We start from the raw sequence: 20,019 nt of genomic DNA on the forward strand, positions 1-20,019 counted from the left end.
GTCTAAGATTTATATATCCATTATTGTAAATTCTAAGGGGCAGATTTAATTAGCCGCGAGGTGCCGCTGGACATTATTATTATTATTATTAATTTTTATTTATAGGGCGCCACTAGGTATCCGTAGCGCCGTACAGGGACGGACAGAAATGCGATACAGGGTGAGACAGCACAGTAGTTAACAGAAAGCACAGTAACTCAGAAGCTCAATGAACAGCTAGATTAGAGGTGAGAGCCCCCAGCGGGGTAGAGACAGGGGCCGGAGGACCTCACGGAGGAGACAAGGAGCTGGAGAGCAGAGTTAGGGTGGTGGAGAACAGAAGGAGAGGAGGCCCTGCTCGGAGGAGCGTACAATCTAAGGGGAGGGTAGGACGGACAGAGACACAATGGTAGGAGGAGGGAATGGGGAGAGCGGAGGCAGAGACGGAGAGGGGGGGAGGAGAGGAGAATGAAAAGGTGGGAAGAAGGAGGGGGACAGGAGAGGGAGGGGGGTAGGGGAAGACTGGGAGGAGGTCACTGGGTGGGGGAGTGAAGGACTTTAAGGAAGAGGTGGGTTTTTAGGGCCCGTTTGAAGCTGGACAAGTTGGGGGAAGTTCTGATGGAGCGGGGGAGCTGGTTCCAGTGGAGGGGGGCAGCGCGGAGAAGTCTTGGATGCGAGCATGGGAGGAGGTAACCAGGGGGGAAGAGAGGCGACGGTCGTTAGCCGAACGTAGAGGGCGGGATGGAGCGTGAATGGAGATAAGGTTGGAGATGTAGGGAGCAGTGGAGTTGGAGAGGGCCTTGAAAGTAAGAGTGAGGAGCTTGAACACAATTCTGTAGGGGATGGGGAGCCAGTGGAGGGATTGGTAGAGGGGGGGGACAGAAGAGAAGCGGCGAGAAAGGAAAATGAGCCGAGAGGCTGCATTGAGTACGGAGCGAAGGGGAGCGAGATGAGAGCGGGGGAGGCCAGTAAGAAGGACATTGCCTTGATGCGCACCACGGACTGTTCCAGAGACACAATGCCTCCCCTTGTGCCGAATTGAATCTACTTATAAGGATATTAGAAGTCATTAGAGAGTACAAATAGGTACAGAGCTGCAGTTCGAGTGCTCTTGTATAGGTCTCAGAAATCTGAAGTAACTTCTAATATCCATGATAATTTACAGTAGATGGTATATTGCTCTTTATACTACACACATTTTCCTAATCAACACTGATAACGTCAGAACCCACCACTTATACAGATATAGTTTACAAGAGTTTATATTTGTATTCAATGGTCGAAGTGGAAATTTATAAGTGATGGTATGGAAAATGTAAGTGAATGGAATTTGATAGTTTTACAATCAAAACCAATAGAAGTGACTGTATGGCATACCATTCCGACCACAGCTTATATCAGTATGACTTATGTTTTACACAGTAGCTCAGTACTACATAAATGTGCAATATTTTGTAATGTTACAACTACCATCCTTATTAAATGGAGATAGGTGAATGGCAAATTATTGCTGCACTTCTCTCTAAGTTGGCGATATCTGGTCACTAAGGGGCATATTTATTATGAACAGCATTTTAAACACATTCAATATTATTCCTTATCGCAAAGATAAGGAATGAAATATTGTCACTATTGATTAAAATTCCTCACTAGAAACAGCAGTCACTGAAAAGTGATCTTCTTGCGAAGACCTGTCTCCTATCTCTATCGCAAAGTGGCCATGCGGAGGGGAGAGCAGGTAAGTTGTTTTGAGGAATCAGAGGATCCCACTACCGCAGTGTTGGCTAACCTGTGACACTCCAGGTGTTGTGAAACTACAAGTCCCAGCATACCCTTCCAGCTATAAGCTGCTATATATTGGCAAAGCATGCTGGGACTTGTAGTTTCCCAAACCTGGAGTGTCACAGGTTAGCCAACACTGCACTACCGCAATGCTCTCCCCATGGGATTCAATGGCTAATGCCAGTTTCAGCTGACATTAGCCCTCCGGCACAAGTTCTATAAATCTTTGATTTTAAGAACTTGTTAAATGGTGCAAAATAGCACTCCCCATAGGACTAATTTTGTGTTCAAATAGCCAGGGATATCTGCTGTGATGCCCCAGCCTAGTCATTATATATGTGTCGATTTTAATGATAAATGTGATTGATTAATAGGCTCTCCAGCCAGTGACAGGATGCTTTTCCAATGTGGCTTCAGCTATGCAGCATAAACAGGACAAATCATGGCATTCGGTGCTCAAGCAGAGAGACCAGATCACCATAGCTGCAGAGGGACCAGATCACCATAGCTGCAGAGGGACCAGATCACCATAGCTGCAGAGGGACCAGATCACCATAGCTGCAGAGGGACCAGATCACCATAGCTGTGTGTATGGTGCATATTACCCTTTGTACATCTAATAAAAAAATCACAATGTGATAAAAATCTGTTAACGTGTAATTGTGAACTTAATAAACATTTCCAGCCCATTTATCTGGAAAACAAAACAACCGCACACACCCTTCCTTACAGTAAGCTGCAAAAATGTATAGACCCATTATTCGCACTTAAGTGGTGATATATGCCAGTGACATTTGTTAGATGACCATTGTTCAGCATTAAACACCTCAGGGCATTTGTTTAATCTTTTACAGCTATAAGTATGGCTGCAGCAGCAGCACTCAGGGCTTCCATCTTGGCATCTTCATGCAGTTATGTAACAGCCCCGCAGAGCCGCTGCCTGTATGTAACATGGAGGCTGTAGGACAAGCCTGGCTTCCGCTGCATGGAGGGAAATAGGAGGAGGACTGAAGGGGAGATCCCTCCTGTTCCTCTCAGTAACTGACAAGAGAAGGGCAAACTCTGATTCCGGGTATTATAAAGTCACTGTCAGACCCGACAAGAGAAGCCCCCTCCTGTGTAAGCTGCACGTACTAAGACATGGATCTGCTCACTGCATTCATAATACTGCTACTCTGCTGCCTGCTTTACTTTCTCATACAGCTCATTAGGCTTATTAAGGCTGATGCAGACTTAAGTTTGTTGTGGGCTGAACGCTTTGGTCACTCTCCAGGTAATTAACTGCAAGACAATGATCCACAATAAAATAAACATGGGTTGTATGTCTATAACTCTGGCTCTCTGAATGTCTAATGTAAATAACCTTTGGAAAAAGTTTCCATTTATTGTAACCAGACACATTTTATATATAATATATATATATATATATATATATATATATATATATATATATATATATATAATTTTTTGCTATGTATATATAATTTTTATATTTTTATTTTGCAGAGAGTAAACTTTGTGGCAGCGTTGTTTGGGTGACCGGTGCATCAAGTGGTATTGGGGAGGAATTATGTTACCAATTGGCGAAATTAGGTGCTTCACTAGTCCTGTCATCCAGAAGAGAAGCTGAACTGCTGAGAGTGAAACAAAGATGCATTGGTATGTACTTTTTAATTGGCATTTATGTTATGCAGTTTGTGTTGTTTTACTAGTAGTTTTGTTGTTTAGTATCATTTTCATATTATTTTACATCCGACTTGACTGCCTCTAACATTTAACATGGTTAGATTTTACAGGCTGTGAGCTGCCATTGTGATCTCTTGGTGCAATTACCACATAGATGCTGAGAGCAAGGAAGAAATAATGGAAATTTAAAAATGAAAATCATTTGTAGATACTTCTAGCAGTTTGTTGTGTTCTCTTACTGCTGCACCAATTGCCAGAAGAGTTTTTGGGAAGGTCACTAGCCCAGACTTGCTTTACAGATGCACACTATACGAATCTCTGCATCTTTAGTGTTGCGTAGCCACAGAAAACGCTTTGCTCCGCTGAGATGTGCCCTCACTCTTTTGTTTTTTTTCCAGACAAAAATCAGAATATACCAAAATAATAGGCTGTTTGTACAGGCCAGAGATAGAAGCTTCTCCCAGACTCTGTACTTAAGAAATTTAAGTAGATGGCTCAGTTGCAGGGTGTGGGCACTGGGTGGAGGAGGGTGAGCATGTATCTTCTGTGCTCTTTAAATAATATATATTTTTTTCGTGTTGAAGGTCAACTTACACTCCGAGATGAGAAAATGGGGAATCCAGGGGCAAACGCAGGATTTGTAGAGAGGGGTTTCCATGCCACACCGCCAGTGGGAGTGGCCAGAATGCTTTGGGGCGTGACTATAATATTAGACAGTGCTTGGCTGCTCTTCAACTCTTCCTATCCCCATCATATACACGGGCAATGCTGCGTGCACTACTGTTAGGGGCACACAGCTCTCCCTTTTCGAGCAGAGCCGTGTGAAGCGGGACATACCTCCCAACTGTCCCTACAATCAGGACAAAGTCCTGACTGAGTGTGTCAGAACAGTTGACAGACTGTCCTGCTCTATCCTACCTGTTCTTGCTGCTTTCAATACTTGTTGGGGAGAGATGGCTGTGAACAGTGTAGACAGAAACGATCTGCACACAAGCTGCAAAGTGGCTGGTCCAAGGGCAGGTTCCAGCTACCTCAAGTATACAGTACCCCAGGCTGGGAAGGGGGGTTTCCAGGCACTAGGAACCCCCCCCCCCCACCTCGGTTTGCCTATGGAATCAGTAGACAAACTTGAATCCTGTGACCCAGACTTTTGTTATGGAGGAGGGCCTGATTCCTGTGGAGTGATTCTTAATATGGCTTTCAGGTCTGACAATATGAGGTCGGTGGAAAACCTTTCCAGCGTCTCTGTTGCTTTTAGTTTTCTTGAGAGCCCCATAATGTGGGTCAGGACTGTTTTTGATTCTTTCCATGTATGACATGGATAATTGTGTCTGATGGGCAAGCAGAGAGCAGATCTATGAATTGAGTGTCTGACAACTTGTGGCCTGACACATTAATCAAGGAAAAAGACATGTCTTGCCTTTGGAGTAAGGCTGGGTAGACACTACAGGGCTTTTAGCTAAGTATTGGGTCAACCACACGATAAATGACCGTTCGGCCTGATATCGCATTAGTGTGTACGCTACAACAATGAACAATTATCATTCATTTGATTTTTTAAACCAACCGAAAATCTCAACGATGGAACAATGTCGTTCCAATTCTGCAGTGTGTATACACTCGCGACCAGCAGTGTTGTCACTGGTTACTATTGAGTTGATAGGATCATCTCACAATATGGCTGTCTGTGGTGATGGTTACACTTCAACTCATCACAACTCCTTTCTGACCAGAGGTTTTCCTATAGCCTAAATGGTTTTCTGAGAACTGAATTGGTATTGTACATCCTACACTAGGTTGAGAGTTGGCGGCATGTAAAAGACTATATTAAAATATTTTTCAATTCATGTGATTTTGTTTTGTTTTGATTACCAGAAATCAGCAGTTTAGAAGAGAGCAATGTGTTAATCGTTCCCCTTGACCTCTCCGATACAAGTACACACAAATCAGCGACTGACAGAGTGTTAAAACATTTTGGCAGGGTAAGTGATTGTTCATGTTTCTTTATATACTATGATGAAATAGAAACATCGGCACATATACAAACAGACTTCATTTTGACTCTGCACCCCATACATTATGTATTACCAATACATGTTCTCTTATGTAGCACAGTTGTTTGTCCTGATGGATAAACATTCAGATCGGTATTCAGTTTGGCCAGGCTAATCATAGCTAGAGAGGACAAATGCAGTGATGTGGCCAAAAAAATAAAAACAGGAACGCTTGGTACCAAATAGGCTGATGACGGCGCACTTATAGGGATCAGGGTCATCAGTCAACTTTTAATAGACCCTCTCAAAATCCAGTCAGTTCTCTTTTAGCTTTGGTCTGGATAACTAGTCGTTTTGGGACCAATCAGAAACATAATTGCTTCTTAAAGACACTGCACGGGCCAATCCAAACGTCAGGTTCCATTATGAACACCTATGACAGAAAGTGGCACACAATTATCATAAGTGACTAAATTACTGTGGAGTTTCATACTTGGTGTGTCATTTACCATGGTTATCCGACAGGTTTTTTTTTTTATTGGGATGGTATTGTCCTTATTCTGGGGCCATGCACACGGCTATATTGGGGCAGTTCGCAGATCTCGCCCTTGATATTCCAGCCACAGTCACACAAGTTTTCTGTCAGATTGAGATCTAAATTGTTTTTTTTAGCATAACCTTATTTATTTATTCTTCCCCACAGATTGACATTTTAGTGAATAATGGTGGACGGAGCCAGCGTTCGCTGTTTGTGGATACGGAGCTGGATGTCTATCAGGGATTGATGGAGATTAATTTTTTGGGAACGGTTTCTCTAACTAAGTATGTGGTACCACACATGATCGAAAGGAAGAGAGGAAAGATTATCACAATAAGCAGTATGACAGGATTTATCGGGGTGCCCCTGTCTTCTGGATATGCCGCCAGTAAGCATGCTCTTCAGGTAAATGTTTAAGTTGGGTACAGTATGTTTTAAGACTAAACACCTTTTTTGTAGAAATGTTTTAATTGTTTGAATTGATTTTGTACATACACACACAGAACAGATTAAGGATGAGCATCCTGATATATTAAGCATATGCAGAAAAAAGATCACTTGATTCTGATCCTGGAATCTGCCCACGTATTGAGCAATACATTTGTTTTCAAGTACTGGGCAACCAGAATCGGGCACCAAGGGGAGCGGTACAAGGGGGCCGAACCTGTATGGGGAGCACTTGCCTGTTTGGTGTGGAGCCACCAACCTGGTTTGGACACTCCTCCTTCAGCAGCTATGGAAGGGGTCCCAGCAAGTTGCTGTACTGGTGCCCAAAATAATTTTTCTTGGCAGCCTTGATCGGAATTATCAAACGTAAACTTGGTTCTGAACGATACTTTGAATTGGATCCATATTGAGTATCGCACTTGGCATAAATATAGGATCTCCTACACCTGAAAATGTTTGCACGTGTGTGGGTGCCTTCAGTTTAGTCTTTCTAAAAAAAAAAATTATATATTTGGTTCCTTTTTTTTCAGGGATTTTTCAATAGTCTACGAATTGAATTGGGGAGTTATCCAGGTATTACTGTTAGCATCATATGCCCAGGACCTGTTCAATCAAAGATAGTGGAGAATGCTTTTATGGAACAGAGGGATCAGGTAACATTTACCTTTACAATAATGATATGCCAAGTTATTGTCCATGAGATAAGTTCTGTTTACAGGTTCCTTTACATCTTTCAGCACTGTACTTTAGAGGTCTATTGTCCAAAAAATGAAATACTAATTTCCCTGTGTTACAAAATTATTAAATATAAAAGAGTTGATCCTATATAAAAACACATTTTTGTAACTATCACAGATACATATGGAAATGTACCCATGCCACGAGAAAAGCAAAGTTGTTTGAAATTGTATTGCACATATACTGTATATAACGGAGTTAAAGTGGTTGTCTGCTGTAAGCCATTTAAAGAAGTCCACCCAAAACACAGAAAAAATAGTTTGGGGTGAAGTCCAAAATGTGCTAAAATAAAAAAAACAAACAAAAGTATACTTACCTTGGCTACACCCTGGTATCCAACAAGTCCTGCATAGCTCTAACATTTCCATACAGAAATTATCTCCAACAAGTGTTGATGACTCCCTACTGTGAACTTCCCATTAATGTGAATTTGACAGGGGAGGGGGATTGATGCCAGTTCAACCTGTTGGAAACTGGCCACCTGGCACTCCTAGAGAGGAGAGCTGCATGGAATCCTAAGAGACATTTGGGACACTGGTGAATAGCACATCTAAAGCTTTAATATTTAATGCTTTCACTCATTATTTATTTCTTTATTTTTTGTATTTACACCTTCAGATTTTTTTTTGTCTTTTGCCCAGAACAAAATGAAAATGCCTAGGGATATATTTACTAAACTGCGGGTTTACAAAAGTGGAGACATTGCCTATAGCAACCAATCAGATTCAAGCTGTCCTTTTGTAGAATGTACTAAATAAATAACTAGAATCTGATTGGTTGCTATAGTCAACATCTCCTCTTTTTCAAACCCGCAGTTTAGTAAATATACCCCTTAGTGTCCTAAAACAAAAAAAAATGTAAAAACACAAAAAATGCTCTAGAGTATGGTATCTTCAGGTCCTTCTCATAAGGTCCCCCCAGACCCCCCTTCACTACAAGGCTAGGGGGGTCCCTTTTACCCTGAGATCTGCTGCAGCCTATTGTACCTTACCCCCACAAGGGTGAGAGCTCAGATTTTAGTGAGATGGGAGCCTCAACGCCACACCTCCTTCCTGTAAGGACAAAGTGACAGTGACAATGTGGTGAAAAAAATAAATTAAATAGTAGTGATCATGAAAGAGGGCCCCAGCGTTCCCCCTGTATGTGCACTGACAAAAGTGCGGGTGCAGCATAAAAAGTGGAATTTGTGTGATGTGCCCTAATCTGCCAAATGTGGGGGTCATCACTCCTCTAGTGACTTTCAGGCACCCCAGGTCCCTACTCCAGGCATTGAGTTCCAGGCTTTCTAGCTGCCGGCCATCTGGCCAGAGGACATAGGTGGTCTGTCCATAGTAGAAGGTTCCTGTCATCAAGAGAGATGATTTACATAACTGTTCGAATTCTATAAAAATGTTTTAGTGATTGAACACATCACACGTATAATTACATGTTTCTTCTCTTGTTCTAGGAACTTGTTCCTACTGCAGATCAGACTTACAAGATGCCAACGGAACGCTGCTCTCGCCTTATTTTGATTACAGCAGCGAATGACCTGAATGAATCTTGGATTTCAGACCAGCCCTATTTAATGATATGTTACCTCTGGCAGTACGCTCCTACATGGGCAGCGTGGTTAACAGGGAAAGTCGGTCAGAAAAGAATACAAAACTTTAAAAGTGGATTGGTAAGTGCCGTATATAACACTCATTGTCCTCTCAATTGATCATATAGATAAAGGGGGAGAGATAATTCCGCAGCGCTGTACAGAGAATATTTGTCACTAACATCAGTCCCTGCCCCATTGGAGCTAGCAGTCTAAATTCCCTAACAGACAGATACAGACTAGGGTCAATTTGACAGCAGCCAATTAACCTACTAGTATGTTTTTTGGACTGTGGGAGGAAACTCCACACAGATAAGGCCATGGTCAGGTATTGAACTCATGACCCCAGTGCTGTGAGGCAGAAGTGCTAACCACTAAGCCACAGTGCTGCCCCTAGACTTATAAATTACTATGCTGTGAACAGATGTGTAAGAGAATACACCCTGTTGAAGCTAGCAAAACAAAATCATTAAAAGACAGCTTGCGCTAGGTTTTGTTTTCTAAATTCCTACCCTCCACCCCCAATGGACATTGCCACAGACAAAATGGAGATGTCCTAAAGTGTTATTATAATAAGGCAAATTGAAGTAGCTGTCTTGGGCTGCAGCTTTTGAGGGCAGTTGAATTTACATAATTAATTGCAAAAATATGATTTGCTGCAAAAGTCTATATGACTAATTTATACCTTATTAGAACCGTTAAGAAAAAAATTAGAGACCTGTTTCTTTAGTGTGCATTACGTTAATGTAACGGTTTATATTTAGGGTGAGGGATAGAGGCAAGAAAAAGTGTATGCTACAAGTACATCTGTGTCTATATTTACATTGTGCTTGTATCTCTTCCAATATTCCAGAAAGCATTGCTGTCCGAGATGTAAAACAGTGTTTTAAATGGTGATTTCATGTAGGACAAGAGATTATCAGTCTCGGAAGCATTATACAAGTTAGGACAGAATGTGGATATACAGAGGAACGTGATAGGTTAAACTGTCCTCCCCCCCAAGCTCCATCGATGCTACATGATATATTTATTTGTACACAAGCAGGTCACACTTGGAGAACACCCAAAACAGCCATAACTTGCCTACTTCTGATATATGGGGGAAGATGGAGGGCTGCTAAAAGTTATCGAAAACAATAGGAAAAACAAGTCAAAGATTTTGTAAAGAGACCTTTAAAGAATAATTCTACCCAAAATGGAGTATCAGAAGTTTCCTCATGAATGGCCATCCCTGGGTGAATAGGCTTGGATAGTTCTGGGTGGAATTACAATTCAAAAGGATATGTGTTGCCTGCATAGAAGAGGCAGCCGTTATCTGTGCTGAATCAATACTCAGCCTTTCAGTTCACTAGTGCCTAATGTATTGATTGGTATAGGCCATAAAATGGCTGCCACCTCAGTTTGTAGCTCACGGGGGGGCGGGGCATTTTAAGACGTAGTACACACAGGTGTGATTTAAAACCCTTAAAGGTGCATTCACAAAGTCTGTTTGATGCAGAGATCTAAGGAAACAGACATATCTAGTGGTTAGCACTTCTGCCTCACAGCACTGGGGTTATGAGTTTGATTCCCGACCATGGCCTTATCTGTGTGGAGTTTGTATGTGTTTGCATGGGATTCCTCCGGGTGCTGCAGTTTCCTCCCATACTCCAAAAACATACTGGTAGGTTAATTGGCTGCTATCAAAATTGACCCTAGTGTCTGCCTGTCTGTCTGTGAGTGTCTATATTAGGGAATTTAGACTATAAGCTCCAATGGGGCAGGGACTGATGTGAATGAGTTCTCTGTACAGCGCTGCGGAATTAGGGGCGCTATATTGATGATGATGATATCCACTGTCTCGGACAAGCAGTCTGCATGATTGGCTGCAGCATTCAGAAGTGTTTATACTCGGTAAAATACAATGGAGTTACAGTATGCTATGCTGCATGTATACTTTGAGAGGTGTTAATGGACGCACTGCTAACGCTCTGTTATAGCTAGGACAAAGTTCTGTCTACACTCCTGTCCTTTCTCAATGCTTCCATGTACAAGCTCTAACAGGTGCATTGCCTCTAGGTGTGACTACCTTCTGACCCTGATGTCTTTATCAATTTTATCTAACAAAATGTATATTTCTGTTGCAGGATGCCGATTCTTCCTACTTTACAAAGAAAACCTAACAGACATCTTGTCAAATATCACTCAGAAGATCGAATTAGCTAATTTATACAATCTACCATCGCATCACTGCAGAGATGTTCCTTCCAAGAGCTGTTCAGCAGCAGAAGTTTCATTCATCCTCAAATTAGATTTATTGTAATTAGTTTGTGATGAACAGCACCAAATTTTCGGTCGAAACTTATATACAATTGTACCTTACATTTTTTTTTTTTTCTACACTCCGGAATCATTTGACCAAAAATATTCATAAGGATTTGTTTTTGTAGTAAGAATGTGATGAACACTGTTTAATTTAAAGATGAGCAGAATCTATCTGGACATGAAATATAATTTGTATATGTCAAAATATTGAAGTGTGAATTTATTTTCTAATGGTGGATTGATACATGTTCCTGCAGATATATAAAGATGACAAGAGACAAACTGGAAGAGGGTAAATTAAATAGTACAATAAAGTGCTGAGGTCCAGGAGCCTCCATATCTCCAAGACATAGGCATTTCTTGTGGTTAATGCGACCAGCTTGGGTGAGTCAGATCACCATAACAGACATGTATGGGCAGCACAGTGGCCTAGTGGTTAGCACTTCTGCCTCACAGCACTGGGGTCATGAGTTCGATTCCCGACCGTGGCCTTATCTGTGTGGAGTTTGTTTGTACTGCCTGTGTTTGCGTGGGTTTCCTCCGGGTGTTCCGGTTTCCTCCCACACTCCAAAAACATACTAGTAGGTTAACTGGCTGCTGTCAAAATTTACTTTAGTCTCTCTGTGTGTGTGTCTATGTTGTGGGATTTAGACTGTAAGCTCCAATGGGGCAGGGACTGATGTGAGTGAGTTCTCTGTACAGCGCTGTGGAATTAGTGGCGCTATATAAATAAATGATGATGTACAGTGGGCCCCTCTAAGATATTCCTGTTTACATGCTAACCACTAGGCACAGTGGCTCAGTGGTTAGCACTTCTGCCTCACAGCACTGGGGTCATGAGTTCGATTCCCAACCATGTGTGGAGTTTGTATGTTCTCCCTGTGTTTGCGTGGGTTTCCTCCAGGTGCTCCGGTTTCCTCCCACACTCCAAAAACATACTAGTAGGTTAATTGGCTACTTTCAAAATTGACCCTAGTCTCTGTCTGTCTGTGTGTGTTAGGAAATTTAGACTGTAAGCTCCAATGATGATGATGATGATTAAAATAATTGTTCACTGCTATTATAGCACAAAACAAGTACACAAACTCTGGTTTACTACAATCAAAATGAACATTTTATAAAATAAACTTTATACAGTATACACATTTTGGTCAGACATATTTGAAAAGTGTACATATATTTACACAGGAAGCAATGACCCATTTCAAGTCGCTTGTCAAATTGCTATCGGAATTATAAAACAAAATGAATGCACTAGTTTAGAGGTAATGTGAAGGGTAACAACACCATAACAAATCTGTACATGCAGTTTAATAAAAAATAGACAAACAAGATGTCCAACAGCAGCATCTATTATTGTATAACTAGGTCATAAATTAGTGTTTTCCACGGAACATGCAGAAACACAGTACAAAGGGATTAATACAAAGGCACATGGAGAGGTAGGGAGGAATAAATTGGATATCCAAGAGGTGGGTCTGCTGCTTGCACAGTTAGGTTGCGGAGTAGCACTGGGTGAGCTTGTATACTGTAGCGTTCCTCATCGTCGTTGGTAGCGTACAGTAGTTCCCAGGACAGGTTGGCCCACTGACCTCGGACTGCTTCTGCATTAAGTTTTCCGATCTGCACCAGCTGTTCTTGTAGGGTTAGTACTCTGCCAGTGTACACGCCCTGAATATAAATAGATATTAGTCAACACAGCAATCTCATATTAGTAGAGCAAAACATGAATCAAACCCAAGGCAGAAAAATCCTTTGTGATATACACTGGGTAGGTGCTGTAGCACTGCCGATAAGAGTGGAGTGAACGTGGGTATGTGACATCCTTCACAAGCACAAGTCTTGGTGTAATGTTGTTACCTATGGCATTTGCTAGGAATGGGCAAGTTTTAATACCAAGTTATTACTAGGATTCATAAAGCTATAAAGAAACTAATGCAATCCACAACAAATTTAAAGACAGACAAATTTAAAAGATGACAGACCAATTTTTCTCTTTCTTTTTGACTGTAGAAAACAATTCCATTCAGAAATCCTTATTTAAACCGTTAACAGTCCTATGAAGACTTGACAAGTAATAGGTTGTAGAATGACATGTTAGAGAAATGTTTGGTATATATGTGTGCATATTATATATACTGTCATCCAACAAAGCCTATGGGGCTTTTAGAAAACGCTACGAGCCACAAAAAAAAAAAAAAAAAAAAAAAAAAGGCTTTGAAGGGCCACATCTAGCCTCAAGTTATAGATCACATGTAAATTGTATTAAGATTACAAACCACGACCTGTGTGGCCGATCTGGTGCTTTATAGATATTGGTGGAAGCACAGAACACTGGGCCTAAAGCTGGGTACACACTACACGGTTTTCATCCAATATTCGGCTAAATCAGCTGACATACGACCGCTCGTTCAAAAGTCGGGTCAGTGTGTGCAGTGACACGATGGTCGAAAGTCTGCCCAAATGGACAATTATAGCCTCATTTGGTTGGTCGTACCGTTTAATATTTTCGTTCCAATCTAGTTTCCGCTGTGTAGTGTGTATAAACTTCCGACCGATCCAGAACAGTGAGTACGAAATTACAGTCATTGCTCACGACAACATGGCTGTAAAAAGTCGCTAAAGGGACGTCCGCTCTTCCCTTTATCGTCCTAAACAAGGCTAGTGTGTATGCAGTCCATGGACCGAGCGATCGGACCATCGATCGCATGTAAAATCGCTCGGCATAAAAAGTTGGTCGAAATTTCTGTAGTGTGTACCCAGCTTAAGTGACGGAGTCCTCCTTTACAGGAACATTTACCATCAAAAGTTTTCTATGCTTAATTGTGCCTTGCACAGGAAAATGTAGATGGTAAATATAGGTGTATGTTATTGTACAAACTTAAAACGTTGTGTTCATCACTTATTGATCTACTCTGTCATATTTTTGGACCCTACCAGACCCAGGTTATTTCCCAAATGATGTGCTATACCCCTGTTTTATTATAGTGCAAGAGGATTATCAGATCTCAGATGGTCAGGAGAATTCTGGGAGGAGACCAGGGGAATTAGAGGTACAAAAGGCAAATAACAGAACTGTACTTAACAGGCAACTCATAGAATGAAAGTAAAGTCCCTTAACTAGAATATTTGTATAAATTCATCCTTTAATATTTATTAGACATTTGAAAAAAATAAATGGTTAGAGCCTCTCTAATGTCTTCTTTAACCACAGTGCACTGTACAGAGTACTTATTGCACCTGTCTGTGATCTCACCATTTAGACACAGCAATCCATTCTAATCTGCAGGTTTCATGACTGAAGTCATATAAACAAGTAATAAACTTTGCTTTACTGCCTTGTAGTTACTTATTTTTTAAATCTGAACTTACTCTACTAGTGAGTGATCAGAAGCAGCCGAGGTCATCTGCTTATCTAGTGTAATAACCATAAGAATTCAGGTCAGGTAAAAATCTAAATAAAAACCACTATTGTGCAATGTGGGTTAGAGGCCAGGAACTCTCGTGCATCCAGTCTCTGACCCCATCTCAACTAGGAAGTCTCTGGCAGGAGACTAGGTCTGCTACATGCTGTGCCCGTCGCTTCTTCTATTAGTGATGTACAACAAAGAAAAGGTCTCGGTAAAACACCAACGGGTTATAAAAAGTATCATGTGTTCCTCGCACCACTTAGATTGTAAGCTCATTTGGCCAGAGCCATCTTTAACTTCTGTTTCATGTCATTTGTTTGTGACATGATCCCCACAATGTACAGCGCTGTGTAATATGCCAGCGCTTTATCAAAAAGATAAAGCACCAATATTTAAGATGCTGCTGTATAATTAAAATAAAAGTGAGAACTCATTACTTGAGATTACAAAACGTGAAACAAGGGGCAGACAGGACATTGCTTATAACAGCTTTATTACATTAAAGTCTGGCTGAGTTTTCCCATTGGCTGCTGCCTGACCCAGATAATGCTGTGTTAGTTCCCGAGGCTGCATTTATTGGTTCTTGTCATGGACATAACAATTCTCTCTTTAGAAAACTCGTAGCTCTTGATCCGGCTGCCACATTACTATAACTAGGATGAGAACATATCTGTAAGGCTCACGAGTGGCATAATATTTATCGGTCTGAATTTAATTTAAGAGGCCAAGGTTGAGACTTGCAGATCATGGACTCAGTCATCATTGGCAGCTTTTTGCAGATTTTAATCTTTTCAGGATTGTTACTAGTTCTGATATCCTATCTAGTATGTTACCTCTAACCAAGACATGTTGTTCATCAGAGGTATCGCTATCTACCGCCACACTTGAAAGGGAATTAAATGCTAATCATTTACTATTTCTACATTTTATTGGTACCTATTGGCCCGACAAGCCATTTTCATCACTAGGAATGATTTTAAGCCAGGACCAAAGCAGCATTTGCCCAGGGCTATCTTGACTAAGATATGCCTCGATTCAACTCTAAATACTTGTGTTTTGCTCTATAAAGATAATCCATATTTACAGCTACCACAATAATGACATCTTACCATGTTTGGATCATGGCCCAGGGAGAACAGATATGGTTTCTCTTGCAAAACTGCCTGTTGCCACTCGGAGTCTGACACCAGACCAATGTACCAATCATTATCATACTCTTCAAGATAATTGAGAAGTTCTTTGAAATCTTCCACAGGTCCCAGACTTGCTTTATCAACCATAAGCTTGAACGATATACCTACAAGATAAGGTTCAGAGGGTGCAAAGTCTGTAAAGGTTTTATGTGCATGCAGTGTCACGTGGAAAAGAAGGTTATAGGGATATTGTACTTGTTTTAATGTTTTATTTCTATATAAATTGTTTAGTAGCACACAGAGACATAGGCCATTCTCCACAAAGCATTATTTGTCTACATATCTACATATAATCATCTATAAAACAGGAGTATGAGACAGACTTGCAATGTTGTTTGGAACCAGCATCTCTCAGACATGTCTGTACTGTACTAAGCATATACAGCTTCTACAATAAAACATTGGGCCTGATTCATTAAGGATCTTACTTGAGAAACTTCTTATTTCAGTCTCCTGGACAAAACCATGTTACAATGCAAGGGGTGCAAATTAGTATTCTGTTTTGCACATAAGTTAAATACTAACTGTTTTTTCATGTAGCACACAAATACTTGATAGCTTATTTGTACACTGACATTTAAAGTTGATATTTGTGTGCTACATTAAAAAACAGTCAGTATTTAACTTATGTGCAAAACAGAATACTAATTTGCACCCCCTTGCATTCTAACATGGTTTTGTCCAGGAGACTGAAATAAGAAGTTTCTCAAGTTAAGATTCTTTAATGAATCAGGCCCCTTGTCACTATAATAAAAGCAAAGAGTGTCAGGTGCTTGTAAGAAAACATAACGCTATCAAAATGACAATGAAAAAAAATACTGAAAATGTTAACAATTGCATAGGAGATAATACAGCACATGTAATAATCAAGGTTATGTTATCTTCATTCAGACGTTACATCCTTCATCTAGCTTGCATTAGACAGATCAAAACTAATTAGGGCCATTATGCAAGGGCCAGGCTATGGGTTGTAACCTCATGCGCCCATTTTTAGGGAAAACAGCATGGATTTCGGGGCCATGATGAAAAAAAAACAAAAACTGAACAGATCAGGGTTTCTTGCAGAGCGCAGGCTACAGGCATTTATAGTTAATCCCTTGTCTGCAAAGAAAAACAAATTTGAGCGGTAATTTAAAAATAAAACAAAAACGAATATGGGGGTGCCCCATGTTATGCAGGGGGGGGATAATTAGACCCAGTTGTGCAATATGAAAAGCGCTGCGCACACAGATTCCGAGGTTAGTAAATTGGCTGCTGCACATTTGCACTTTGGTGTTGAATAACCGGCTATCCTTTTTTTTTTTTCTTTAGACTGCTCATTAATCAGCATCTTCTGCTTCCCAAATACACTCATTGTCGCGGGCCCCCATTGAAATAAATTCACAGAGTCTCCGTTCTACTGAAGAGATCATTCCCTTCTCCCTTTGTCACCAGGAGCTGCAGATATGCTGCCGGCTGAGTACTGATCAGACACGGCACCACTTAAGAGTTCAGGGCTTTGTGACAGTGGGTATAAGAGGTGAGTACTACGTATGTTAGGAGCGCTGGTCATCAGAATGGCGCTCTGTATTGTACACTGGTAAGATGGGGCTACACTGTAATGGATTATAATGCTCTGAAAGGGCATGAATTTCAGTGGCTGAATAAAATCAGGCCAAATTCCAACTGGCTTAATTTCTGTACAGTGTGCCTCACACATACAATAACAAGGGTAAGGGAAACAAGTGTAAAAATATAAAAAATAAATCAAATCATCCATTCGTGGACATGGCATGCATCAGACAGAATTGAAGATATAAATTTTTTATAAAAAAAAAGGACATCTTACCAAACATACCTACAAAGACCGGAGACACACTAGAACAAAAACGTAATATAAAGTGCTGATGCGATAATAAACTCAGAAGCCAATATACTTCTGAAAAAAAATTAGCCATTTATCATATACTTATCTACCTCTCTCTCTTATATATCTCTATAATATATATATAATATATATATATATATACACACACACACACACAAACACACACACACATAATCCCGAAAGATGGACAATTAGAAGAACGTAGAGACAAAAGGTGCACAGCTTCACTGAACATTCATTAAAAATACATTGAAAGTTATCCATACTTATAAGGTAGCAGTACAATAAGCATTATATTTTATGGAGTGTAAAATGTTTACCTGAAAGCCTTGAGTGCAAGTTGAAACAATTCCGGATTTCCAGTTAGCCAGTCCAACGCAACGGACCATGGGATACCACCCAAATAAGCTCTAAACAGCCAGGCAGAGCTGGGAGATGAGTTTTCCATGCCGAAGAAAGCATAATAAATAGAGGTCAGTCCTTTAATATATTGGTCTCTTAGCGATTTGTCTCCGATAACTTCCTTGAGTAACACAGAAGGTTTCTCATCGAAATGGTGGAAATCTAACTGAGTCAAAACAAATTCATACCAGTCTGTGGGAAACGTGTGCTTCATCTCGCTCATTTTCAAATTAATTAAGGAACCCAAAATCCAGTCCTGAGGTATGCTGAGAAATTTAGAGTACGAGGAATTGAATTCGACCATTTTGAAATGTTCAACACGAGTTGTGTTTCCTTTGTCGCTCGCGGGAAGACCAAAACCCACCATTGAGTAAAGTTTGTCAACTGCTACATCTTGCTCTACATAAGCATTCACATGTGTGTGGACGCTGCCGGGATAGAGAAGCCATCGCCAGTCGCAGACACAATTGGTTTAACTTTAGTTTTCTTTGGATGGGGAAGAATTTCAAATATGTCGTCGTCAGACCACTCATCACCAACGTCTTCATTGAGACTTTCCATGTCCTTTGCTGAATCATTATATTCCACCAGATGAGGTTCCACGGATACCTGGTGTTTTTCAGATATGGAAATCTCGTTGTTTCCTTTTGTTCTAGATCTGTGTTTTCTTGTGCTTTAGACTTTTTGTAGCAGGTTTGTATTAGCACCACAGAAGCACTTTAATGAAATCATCTCTGAATTGTCTCAAGTTCTCATGCGAGTCGATTATGCAGACAAGACGTTCCTGGCATCGGAATACACTCTTACTGGAACAACGGTGCACGGTGTCAAAACGTTCCCAAAATGGTTATTTAGGGCAAATCGACCGGAATTTTCTGCCTGTTCAAATGCCATTTCGAAAACTTCATCTACTCTCCGAGCTTCGGCTGTATGACAAGAGGTCTCCTGTAACTCTAATCCCTATTGGGGGAAAAGAAAACAGAACGATGATCACCACCATAACCAGGCTGTTGGTCAATGCTCATGACATTACTGCCCACTATGGCCATCTTCTGGTAAACGAAGTACAAACTGGGATAAGTATTGATCACTGTCATAGATGTGATTCCCATTTTGAACACCCATGTATTCAGTTTTAGGGAACCGTAAAGGGCTAAGAAACATGTTTATTCACAGAGAAAAATGCGAAATCTCGCAACAGTTACAAACATGTTATGAAGTTTCCCAAACCATAAGAAAATAGTGGTTTCCAACCTTTTACATGACACTCATATATTATAACTTTCTTTCAAAGAACTTGGTATTCAATATTTCTATGTACTTTACAGTTGTCAGGTTATACTACTTTGATATAAATATAATATTTGCCGGATGTAAAAATGGATGAAATATTTTCACATTGGTAATCTCTGACTTTCTCGTTCTGTTCATAATTCTTACACTGTCTACAGCTCCATAGAGTGGAAGCACTTGACATACTTGTCTGCTTCATCATCCACTTGAACAACTAGCTAGCTGCCAATCAATGATATGCCATGCACTTTGAATGGACCATCCCATTCAAATAAGATGGCAAATAATTGTGCAATAGAAGTCTAAGAAATTTTCAGTCCCTCTTGAAGCCAGAGGACAAGCTACAAGATCAGCTTAGTCCTGCTCCAGGTTAGTATAAATGAATGCTGCATGTAAGCTATTTAATCAATTTGAGAGGTTGTACTTTAATGTAGGCTCTTTTTTTTGGGAAAGTATGAAGTAATTGGATTACAATACACTATTGCCCAACAAAGAGTTTCTTCTAAAGCCATTTTGTAATATGAATCATTATCAGTCACAAAGGTGAACCAGAGTTCTATTATACCCTATATAATGCCACTAACTGGAACACCAAACATAAAATGTAAATGGTCTTGCATGAAATTTGAACTACTAATTAAAAGAACTGAATGAAACCAAATATAACGATGATAATGAGCAAGATATATTCCGTGTATAAAGGCCTGTAGTCATGGGAGGTCTCACATCTGTTTGGGAGTCTTTATCATGCAGTCATTGTAGCATATTATGGGGTATATTTACTAAACTGCGGGTTTGAAAAAA

The 20,019-nt window shown here is 40.5% G+C and overlaps 2 protein-coding genes across 2 annotated transcripts in view; one reads left to right on the forward strand and one right to left on the reverse strand.

Moving 5' to 3' along the window:
- Positions 1 to 2,702: 2,702 nt before the first annotated feature.
- DHRS7 (dehydrogenase/reductase 7) lies at positions 2,703 to 11,257 on the forward strand. The gene is made up of 7 exons (XM_075192557.1): positions 2,703 to 3,034; positions 3,268 to 3,420; positions 5,323 to 5,429; positions 6,145 to 6,384; positions 6,957 to 7,079; positions 8,612 to 8,827; positions 10,873 to 11,257. Exons 1-7 carry the CDS (start codon positions 2,902 to 2,904, stop codon positions 10,906 to 10,908), a joined length of 1,008 nt encoding a protein of 335 aa, XP_075048658.1. The 5' UTR covers positions 2,703 to 2,901; the 3' UTR covers positions 10,909 to 11,257.
- An 884-nt stretch (positions 11,258 to 12,141) lies between these two features.
- Positions 12,142 to 20,019, reverse strand: part of PCNX4 (pecanex 4) — a 26,292-nt gene continuing 18,414 nt past the window's right edge. The window contains 6 exon segments of the mRNA XM_075192954.1: positions 12,142 to 12,721; positions 15,570 to 15,748; positions 17,824 to 18,348; positions 18,351 to 18,491; positions 18,526 to 18,693; positions 18,696 to 18,882. Coding sequence (XP_075049055.1) covers positions 12,470 to 12,721; positions 15,570 to 15,748; positions 17,824 to 18,348; positions 18,351 to 18,491; positions 18,526 to 18,693; positions 18,696 to 18,882 — 1,452 coding nt within the window. The 3' untranslated portion in view covers positions 12,142 to 12,469.

This window comes from Mixophyes fleayi, chromosome 12 (assembly GCF_038048845.1).
Source record: "Mixophyes fleayi isolate aMixFle1 chromosome 12, aMixFle1.hap1, whole genome shotgun sequence".
Classification (NCBI taxonomy): Eukaryota; Metazoa; Chordata; class Amphibia; order Anura; family Limnodynastidae; genus Mixophyes; species Mixophyes fleayi.

Excerpts from the sequence above, each read along its gene's own strand:
- DHRS7 (XM_075192557.1), top strand. The coding sequence starts at position 2,902 with ATGGATCTGCTCACTGCATTCATAATACTGCTACTCTGCTGCCTGCTT. Across the intron at positions 6,385-6,956 it reads CCAGTAAGCATGCTCTTCAG|GGATTTTTCAATAGTCTACG; the intron begins GTAAATGTTTAA and ends CTTTTTTTTCAG. Across the intron at positions 7,080-8,611 it reads TTATGGAACAGAGGGATCAG|GAACTTGTTCCTACTGCAGA; the intron begins GTAACATTTACC and ends CTCTTGTTCTAG.